At 34.4% G+C, this 10285-nt stretch overlaps 1 protein-coding gene across 1 annotated transcript in view; it reads left to right on the top strand.

Annotated features, from left to right (window-relative positions):
• The first annotated feature begins 203 nt into the window (after nucleotides 1-203).
• Nucleotides 204-10285, top strand: part of LOC134855265 (flagellar attachment zone protein 1-like) — a 44305-nt gene continuing 34223 nt past the window's right edge. Inside the window, exons 1-3 of the mRNA XM_063871740.1 lie at nucleotides 204-329; nucleotides 756-875; nucleotides 1391-1544. Coding sequence (XP_063727810.1) covers nucleotides 1428-1544 — 117 coding nt within the window. The 5' untranslated portion in view covers nucleotides 204-329; nucleotides 756-875; nucleotides 1391-1427. The remainder of the gene's footprint in view (nucleotides 330-755; nucleotides 876-1390; nucleotides 1545-10285) is intronic.

The raw sequence follows: 10285 nt of genomic DNA, 5'->3' as shown, positions 1-10285 counted from the left end.
TCAAAACTGTTCCAAAAGTTTAAGGACCGCCTGAACATGCAGGGATTCGTAATGATACGTTCATTATTTTTCATTATTAATCAGCATCATTGAATCAACGACTGACTCAGAGCAAATGCTTTTCATCAAGAACGAACCAAAAACGAGATTAAAGTTCATTATATTCTTGTGTGTTTTAAGACCTACTCATGATCTCAGTTTGCGTTTCAGTTTAACCGTTTCTCTCTTTTGACTTGCGTGGCCTCAAATCTATTCTACTCTGCTTTGCTCTTACCATTTTCTTACCATTCTGTCAATATTGGTTTGTTAAACATCACAGCTGTAGAAAAGTAAGTCGATGGGTATAAAAGCCCATGAACAGAACAATTACTGCTAGTTTTTTATTATTTAATTGGTTTTTCTTTTTTTTTTAGTAAAGATGGTGATCGGATTAGCTAATTTTAGCTCGCTAGAAAATCATAACTAACTTAAAAAAAGTCGGGTCGAAAAATGAATATGTATGCTTTTTGAAAACTATACGGAAAGCTTTGAACAAAAGCTTTTATCCAGTTTTCGCTTTTTTCGGACAAATTGGATTTAAAAAAATGAAATTTCTAAGCAGATAATTTTCTTTCGCAAATGGTTTCTTTTTTTTTCCCGAGAAATTGTTTGATAGTTTCGACTTTGATATAAAGTAACTCGTTACAGACTGTATACTTATTCTACTGTCTATGTTTGCCCCAACGTCAATGAAACTAATCAATGAAAGTTTACAGGACAAACTTTGAAGTAGCGTCTTCAAATAAAGCTCTAAAGGAAGCCGAATCTCTGACGCAAACAGCTTATAACTGAGTTTAAGCTAGAATTATACACCTCACGCTAGATTAATTTACCTGGTTAGTAGTTCAAAAAATTTATCAAAACAAACCTACGTCATCTTTTGTAACATCATAGTGTTTGGTCAGATTCAATTTGTGTCGACAGTAAAAATTTCTGTATAAACTGTCAGTGTTAGCGACATTAATCGAAGCAAAGCGGTGAGTTTGATGAAGATTTGATCATTTATCTAAAGCTTTTTGTGATCTAGTTTTCCATAAAATGCCAAACTGTCCATAAAATGACTATTAATTCATAGACCATTCTGTCAAAAAATATCATAGAAAACTAGAATTTGGTTAAACTAATCATACAAATTTTGGATCGGTTTTGGCTTCGTAAACAAAATAAGCAATCTTAAAATTTCAAACCCAGCGGTGATTCAACAAATTATAGATTATTGAGTTCGAATATCAATTTTTGCAAACTTTCTAAAAGTTCAAACTTTGATCTAGTTGAAATTTAAGAATCACCTATACTTTTGAACTACAATAATTAGTTATCAACGTTAGATTAAGCTCAGTCATTTTTGTAGAGGTCGATCAGTATAACTAGAATAAGAAGATTGAGAGATGTCGCATCTGCAGTGTGTGGTTCTGAGTGCAAAGAATCTTCCGAGCAAGGAGAGGTTCTCGAAGAGTGACCCTTACGTGCTCATTGAATGTGGCGGCCAGGAGCAGAAAACAAAGGTAAACATATCAATAAACATCATGAACTTTTATCAATCATAATAAACTTTTTGTTTTAAGTAAAGTCATTACACATGTGCAAAAGTAGAAATGAGGAATTCGTTTTCAAAAACATCACCTGTGAGAGCTTGCACCTACTCTCAGTTATATTCGTGCTTATTTTGAGTGAAAGGTTACCGGTTCAGATCCCGGCAAGAAATTTTATACTCATTTATTTTTTATTTGCGAGCGTGATGTGAAATGTGAAAACGGTTTTCACAGTATAACTCTTTAACAGGCATTTTTCTGATCTATGATGAACGGTTGCACGGGTTGTTGCCTCTATCGGGGCAGCGCGTCGTTTACTTTGGACGAGGGTTCGGCAATGGTTCAATTGCAATGGCTTTGCTTAAATGAATCATTCATTTGAAAATTGTTACTTTAATTGGGCATCTTGTCAGTGCTTTTTAGGATTGCCCGATAGAAAGTTTTTTTTTGGTTTTCACGCGTCCCAGACCCACATTGCAGTCCCTGGGGTGCATCTGGGTAGACGGGGGGGCTTCGAGTACAGTAACTGGGTTCGCCGCTAGAATGGTTTGGTGCCTGAATGTAGTTGAATCCGTATTGCTGAGCACCTTAGCAAGTGAAAGGTTTTTTTTTCCACAGCCGAGGCTATATGAGCCAGTGTTGAGTTGAGTCGCAACTGACTATCAGGAGAAGGCTCGATCGATGTGATTAAGACTGGCTTCAGTTCAAGAACCTCTTCAAAGTTTGCTTCTTCAACGGGGCTGGACCAAAAGGAGATAGTAGTTAGTGGAGTTGGGTTATAGGGACAAATAAAAATAGTTGGTGTTATGGGAAAGTTGAACTACTTAATGCATCCGTCTGAGGCAGTTGGATTGAAACGGTTGCGGAATGATTTCAAGAGAGCGTAGTGACTTCAACTGGGCTAGACTCCAGTGGAACTTGCTGCTTACTGTAAGCTTCAATAGGGATATTTGGGTGGCGTATCGCTTAAATTTTGAAAGTCAGGGACCTGTTTATGTCATGGGTCACAGTTCGAGTGGATAGTTTTCTTATTTCTGATAGCTTTTTGTGTAATCTTTGTCTAACTTCTAATTGGGGGTGTTCAGGTCTGACCCTAGCTTTGCGTTGCATTGTTTGAAGGAGGTTTTAACTCGTCTGAGGGAGGGATGTTACCTTTCAATAATTTTAATTCCGGGATGGTTGTTTGCGTAGCAGCTTCCAAAATTCTGCGAGGAGAAAAACTTCATGTGGTGGGCTATTTGCTCTGTACTGTCTGTAGTTTCGACGTTAGTTGTGTTTGCGCATGCAACAATGTTGGCGCTGAGTACTCGAGGATTGGTCTGATTATCGTCTTGATTGTGGTTAGCAGAGTTTCTTTACTTAGGCGCCACTTAGATCCTGTAAAAGTTTTTTTACAGAGCTTCTTTTTTAAACATTTTTAGAGTGATTTTTGCAGGGTGGAGTACTTGAAAAAAGGTCTGATTTGAGATTGATTGCGATGATTTCATAGTGGTAGTCTAGTTGTCGCAAGGTATTTTTTGTTAGTGGGTTGAAGTTGTGTTTCATGAAGTGGGGGGAGAACAAACTGAAAGAGCATTTAGACGGGGATAGCTACAACTTACTTTTTTAAATAGAAATAATAAATAAACATGGAGTCAAGGTTATTTGAAAAAAAGTATCGATAACTTTTCTGTTTGGTGCCTTGCATATGGACGCTGAACTTGTCGGAATAGCATATGATGTTGTCTCTGAATAATGTTTTTGCTTGTAATAATAACAAGACTGCTGGTATCAGGGCGAAGCCCTGAATGTTCCGACTGCCTTTTAACGTTTAAGGAGCAGTAATAACCTATAAAAATAAAATGTGATAAAATAAAATGAAAAATTTTTTTTCTAAAATTTGAATTTTTTTAAACGAAAATCATCCCCCCACACGCCATATTAAGTACAAAGGGATAGATTTCGCTCCTTGTAACAAATCAATTATGGCAAATAAGCTTCTTCCAACCAATTTGGAACGATTTCTAAGACGGATTAAATCTCCGCTTACGCGTTAATAGCGCGAAATGTATCGCGCGTTAATTGTCCCAAATTGGCCAAATTGGCAATCTTTAAACCCCCATAACTTTACAAAAAATGATCACAGGTGAAATATCTTTTCAAATTTAAGCTCAGGACAACAATACCTTTTGAATGATATAGAAAAATTCCGTCAAAAATGGCTAGTTAAAAAGTCGAAATTTGTCTGAAGAAAAAAAAATCCCACCCCGAGCACAAATATTCCGTTACTTTCGTATCGAAAGTCGGAACAATAATAAATTGTTTCCAGTATCGGTTCACATTGATCAATATAAAGTATATAAATGACCACTTGATAGAACTCAGTCTGGGAGATCGTCATTAGACAAATTCTGCCTGTCTTCAGACGTCTCTTTCTGATAGTTGCCAGGCCAGCGGTATATTGAATCCGGAAGGGCGGAGTCGATGAGTTTGACTATCAGGTTGTGCGGTAATTATAACAATCAAAAACTTATGAAAGGAATAGGGCTGCTAATATAGTTCTGTTTGCGAGTAGTTTCATAGTGATGGGAGTTTCGGGTATTGAGGAAAAAGCTGAAGTCCTAGCTATTTTTGTCGTTGGCAAATTGATAAACAAGACTGCTCGTATCAGGGCGAGGTCCTGAATGTTCCGACTGCCTCTTAAGGTCTATGGAGCAGTAATAAGATGAAAAAATTAAATGTAATAAAAATGATTTTTTTTAATTTTAGATTTTTTTCTGAAATTCATCCCCCCACACGCCATATTAAGTACAAAGTGATAAATTTTGCTCCTATTAACAAATCAATCGTGGCATAAAGCTTTCTTGAACCAATTTGGAACGATTTCTAAGATGAATTAAATCTCCGTTTACGCGTTAATAGCGCGAAATATATCGCGCGTTAATTGTCCCAATTTGGACGAAATGACAATTTTTACACCTCCATAAATTTGCGAAAAAATATCACCGGTGAAATATATATTTTTCAATTTTAAGCTCAGGACAACAATACCTTTTGATTGATATTTTTAAAATTACGTCAAAAATGGCTAGTTAAAAAGTGGAAATTTTTCTGAAGAAAAAACAACACCCCGAGCATAAATATTCCGTTACTTTCTTTACGAAAGTCGGAACAAAAACAGAAATTTGATCTCTATTTAGACGATAGACATTGCCAGTGTTCTTTTTCGAAATTAAGTATGTGAACATTTTTGAAGTTTCCAAATTTGTCTCTATTTAGACGATAGACAACAATCTGGACCCTGTGTGGAATGAGTCATTCAACTTCAAGTGTTCAGAGGACACAGTTGACATCACTTTCACCATCTGGGACAAAAACACACTCACCAAAGATGAGTTGATGTGCTTCGCTGTGACGTCACTGGCCAGTCTGAAGACCAACACAGAACAGGAGATCAAAATACCCCTCAGAGGTCAGCGGTCCCAATTTGCAATGTCTTTTACTATTTACCCAATCCTCCGCTCTTATTGGTTAACTAGCAGCGAATGCCCCCCCCCCCCCTCCCCCTTCTTGGAGTCTTTGAAAGTTTTTCAAAATTTTTGCGTGTAAAAGTTTTCAGATTATGGTTATAATCTGTGCACTTTGAACAAAATATTCCGAACCATAAACTTTCAAACTGTTTCAATAAATCTCTTATTTGTAATCATTTAGCGGTTCGAAATTTAACGAGGAAAAAAAATTAACGAACCATGACATATAATTTCGGACAAGTTCTCGATCGGGTGCAGATCTATTTTTACCCACCCGGGTCATATAATCTCGGCATAATGCTAATGGGGAAAAGATATAATGTATCAGTCATGCATGCTATCATCCAAAAAATTTGAATTATAGCTTTTCAGTTGAATGTAAAGGCAGCGGCCCGAGTTGACCAAAACTGCTAGTCATACACTTCTTATGCAAATCCATTAGTACAAAAATTGCATGAAAAGTCTATGATTTGTGATTTTTCAGCTTTGGAAATTGAATGACTAGCGTTTTTCCACAAACCAACAAATTTGGATTTCTTTAAATTTTAAACTCTCAAAACTTTTGGGATATGGTCGTAACCAACCACAAGTGACACAAACCATAGCTTACTTAAATCTAGAATCGGCAAAGTTTTGATTGTCTTGCATTTACAATGTGTTGGAAACAATCTGAATTGTCTGAGAGTTGCCTTACACAAACGATAAACTGAAAGAATCAAACTTATGAATTTTGGCAAAAAATTTTAAAGATGATCATTTTCAAAAAATTTGAATTTCCAAATAATCAGACATTGATTAAGGCAAACTTAAACATGCAATACAAACAAATATGAGTTTTGAGCGATTTTTAAAAAAAATATCCAGAGAAAGTGAAGAAAATCTTGTGTATCACAAACTACGTTTTGAGTATCCCTGACTACGTTATGCACACAAAATAATAAACTTTGCAGGCAATTTTTTTGGCAATTTTTTGTTTGAGTTCAAAATTCGTTTTGCGGTTTAAAAACCACTTGGAAAGTTCTTTTCGTTCTGCGGTGCAATTTCAAAATTTTTTTGAAAAAAGTTTGTTTGTTTACAAAATACAAATTGCTGTTGAAAAAACACAAAAAAAATTTTCAGGCGAATTTAATTGGAAAAATATTTGTTGTCGCCATCAAAAAAAAGCTAGTCATACAATTTGCATATATGGAAACTGTATGACTAGCGTTTTTTTTTTGACAAAAAAAATCTTTTTTATTTACTACAATACACAAGTTTGTATGCCAAAACAAGAAAAAAATCTTTAGAAATTTGATGACACCATAAAAGCAAAATTTATGAAATTTGTATGAACAACATTTTTCATAGATTTTGTTTATGGAATTGTATGACTGGCATTTTTGGTCTATGGAGATCAACCCGGGAGATCAAGCGTTCTCTTCTCATACATTTTGTGTGTATAACACACTGGGTTGCTATTTTCGTTAGCCGATAAACTTCGCTTCAATAACTCCTTTTATTCCTGTTTGATTAAAACAGGTATTATGAAAACGTATGGGATTGGGTTTTTTATTTTATTTTTCAATATTAATTTTTTCGAAAACTACTCTACCGATTTGCAAAAAAGCGGTACCAATGGAAAGTGCGCCCGCCAACTCTCTTGTGTGCGTGCATAATTCCCTTGTCTCTTTTTACCTTACCCCACTTTCTACAGCCTTCGAAAAAGTGTGTGGGATGAATTTTTGGCCCAACTTTTTGTATTTTTCACATTTTATCAAAAACTCCCTCAAATCTGAGATTTTGGGTTCAACGGATAGAAAATATTGTGAGAAGCTTCCTTGCATAAACGGCTCCACCCATTTTTATTTACACAAAAATTTATGGTCCTCAGAAAAGTCAAAGTGAAACTTTTTGACTTTTCCCAAAAACTACTCTCTCAAATCTGAGATTTTAGTTTTAATCGAAAGGACTAGTAGTGAGAAGCTCCCCTGCATAACCGGTTACGCCCAAAATCTTTCACACAAAAAATAATGACCCCGGAAAAGTCGAATTTTCGATTTCTTGACCTTTTTTGAAACTTTTAGACTTTTCTCAAAAACTACTCTCCCAAATCTGAAATTTTGATTTCAATGGATAAAACGAGGGAGTTGTCGGAGTTTCGCCTGCATGAGACGTTAGGCCTGAAAAATTAGGCGTGTCCTTAAAATGGGACTTACTTATTTTGCTAAAGGTCTGTTTTTGAAATTACCCTTGTCCTTCCGCATCAGTGCCAAAAAAAATTATGAAACAGGTATTTCCAGCTTTACCTCGTCTCTAGTGCTAGAGAAATTTCATGCCAGTTGAACCCAACGCTTCACACTGCCCCGCTTACACTTCAGTTTTGAAGGATAGTTAAATTTGATATGTATAGGGTTCGATTGAAACTCTGGAGAAAAAATTGGAGAAAACTCTGGAGAAAAAAAGTTGGAGAAAACTGGAGAACCAATTTTTATCTCAAATTTCGAATATGGTACCTTCATCATTGACTCAAATGCGATAGTATCTACAAAACAATTCAAATAATGATAACGATGCAATTTTTCAGCTGGCAAAGACTTCGGCAAGTAGCTCGAGGGGACTAAGCTCAACAAACCTTAGAGCTTTTAAAACAAAATTCAGAATTGTTTTGAAAAGTAGCTTTGCTTAATTGACTTACAACAGCTCACCGCTTTCTATCAAAAATTAACTTTTACTTAGAATTTAACACGATGTGTTTTGCTTGTAAAATTTTACTAGGAAAATTAAAAAGAATCCAGCGGTAGTATTTGGCATTTGCCTGAACGTTAACGAGAACCTCGGGTTGTTTTTTTTTTTGAACGCTGCAAAGATAATATTTCTGAAACTTGAGTTGAAACCATGAAACAATGTTGATGTGCTTGAACCTGATTTGCTACTACTAGCCGCAAACAAGCAACAGTTAAAAGCATTTCAATAAGCATTAGAAGCAGATAAATTTGAACGAAGTGATCAAAAATATAGAGCATCAAATTACTAGTTGATCAAATCAATTCTTCTGTGAAACTAAAACCAGAAAAAATCCTGATAATGACTTTCTAATTGATCACGTGACAACATTTTTATATTTTAAGTATTTGCTACAATTTTTTTATTGTCTTAAAGAATATCTGATTGGTTTTCGTGGATTTTTAAAGCTATTTTCCCCTTTTCCAAATGGAAGAAAGAGATTCGATACTAGGTACAAAATCGCGTTTTCTAACAGTTGAATTAATTGCTTAAAGGGATGTCTATTTGTCATGAGTACCAAAGGGGAATAGCTAAAGAGATCCTTTTTTGTCATAGTTACGAAACAGGTTGTCATAATCTGAGGTAAGAGTGTGAAAATCAGAGAAATCTCAAATCCGCAAAACAATAAAATGGTCTCAATTTTGAGCAAACGTGATTTGGATTTTTTTCGTTTACAGGTTAAGTAAATCACGGTGATTGAAAGACCCCTGTTTTATTTTTTCTGCAAGTTGAATGTTTTGACCGACCCATTTTTGCCTTTTCTCGGTCCTGAGGTAGATCGGTTATGGCTGTCTTGCTGATTGACAACAATTCGATTTATACGTATTTAACCGCAATTATCGGAAAAAACAGGTGAACAAAGAATAACAAACTGCCCGGGTTGACTTCCATACACCGAAAATACTTATCATACAATTCCATACAACAAAAATCATTATCATACAAATCCATACATAGAGTGTATGGAGAAAATACTTGTCATACTTTTTTAATACATTTTCGAAAAACACTAAAAAAAATTAAACCATTTCTGCGGCTTTTTGAGAACAGTTGAACAGACTGGTGACAAAAAACTGATTTAAAACATTTTTTTTTGAAATAAATGCTCTCCATACAATTTCCATATATGGAAATAGTATGACTGGCATTTTTTGATGGCGACCCAAAAGTTTTTCAAGTAATTTTGCAAACTTGCCCCAAAAACTTTTTTGGTTTTTTTTTTCAATTGCAAATCGAATTTTGTACGCAAACAAACATTTTCCGAAAAAAAAAAACTTTTTTTTTGCATGCAAAATTTAATTTTTTGTGCGCATAACGTAGTCTTGGATACGATAATATTGGCTTTTTTTCTTTTCACTTAAAATTTTTTTTTCCAAAAACGCTGAAAATTCCTATTTCTTTTGTATGGCGTGTTTATGTATGCCTTGATCAATGTCTGATAATTTGAAAATTCGAAAATTTAAAATAATCATCTTTTAAAAAATTTTGCCAAAAATTAAAAGTTTGTTACTTCTGTAATATCATTTGTGAAAGACATCAGGAAGACAATTCAGGTCGCTTTTTATGCATATTAATTGTATGATCGTCCAACCTTTGGTGCTTAGAGTAACCAAGGTTTTTGTCACTTGTGTTCGGTTGCAAACACAACCCAAAATTTTTCAGAAAATAAATTTACGAACAAATAAAAACTTTTTGGTTTATGGAGAAAGCACCTATTATACATTTTCCATTTATGAATAAATGCTTATTATAGAGTTTTCATACAATTTTCTGTACGTATGGAATTGTATGAAATTGTATGAAAAGAAATTTCCCACATATGAGAATTGTATGATAAGCATTTTTTGTCAACCCGAGTGCCATAAGTTTCCATGTTTAGAAGCAGAAATTAATGTCATAAAATACGTAAAATTTTCATGTCTTAATTTTAAATAAGCACATGAAAAACGTGAACTTTGTTTCGATCAGCCATATGACTTTTTTCACACACTGATTTTTAATCACCAAAAACTTCAATATCGCGACCTTCGATTAGCCCCCTATTAGCTCTAACAAGAACACGACTGCAAGATAAAAATCTATTGAAGAACATTAACAATAGGCAAAAGCTACAAAGAATTGGATGAAAAAAAAATTCTGCGTTTTTTCCTTAGAGTTTAAATTTTTTCCACAAGGAGCCATTGAATTTAGGAGAAAAGCTGATAATTGAGATATAACAAGAGCTCAACGAAAAAAGGGTTACAAAAAATCAAAATTCGTTTTTTTTTAATTTCGTGATAAAGTGATATCTCACTTTCATTAAACCGAAACTATTTGTGGCAAAAAAGATAGAAGTTTAAATTAATAGGTGTAATTGAAATCACCTCAAGTATTTAAGTATAACTTCATTACTTTTGTAATGAAGTTTTTTCTGAGTTTTGCCTCAATTTCTTAAAAATGCAG

The sequence above is a fragment of the Symsagittifera roscoffensis genome, chromosome 10, assembly GCF_963678635.1.
Source record: "Symsagittifera roscoffensis chromosome 10, txSymRosc1.1, whole genome shotgun sequence".
Taxonomy (NCBI): Eukaryota; Metazoa; Xenacoelomorpha; order Acoela; family Convolutidae; genus Symsagittifera; species Symsagittifera roscoffensis.
The sequence above is the reverse complement of the archived record's forward strand: the minus strand, read 5'-3'. Positions and strand labels throughout refer to the sequence as shown.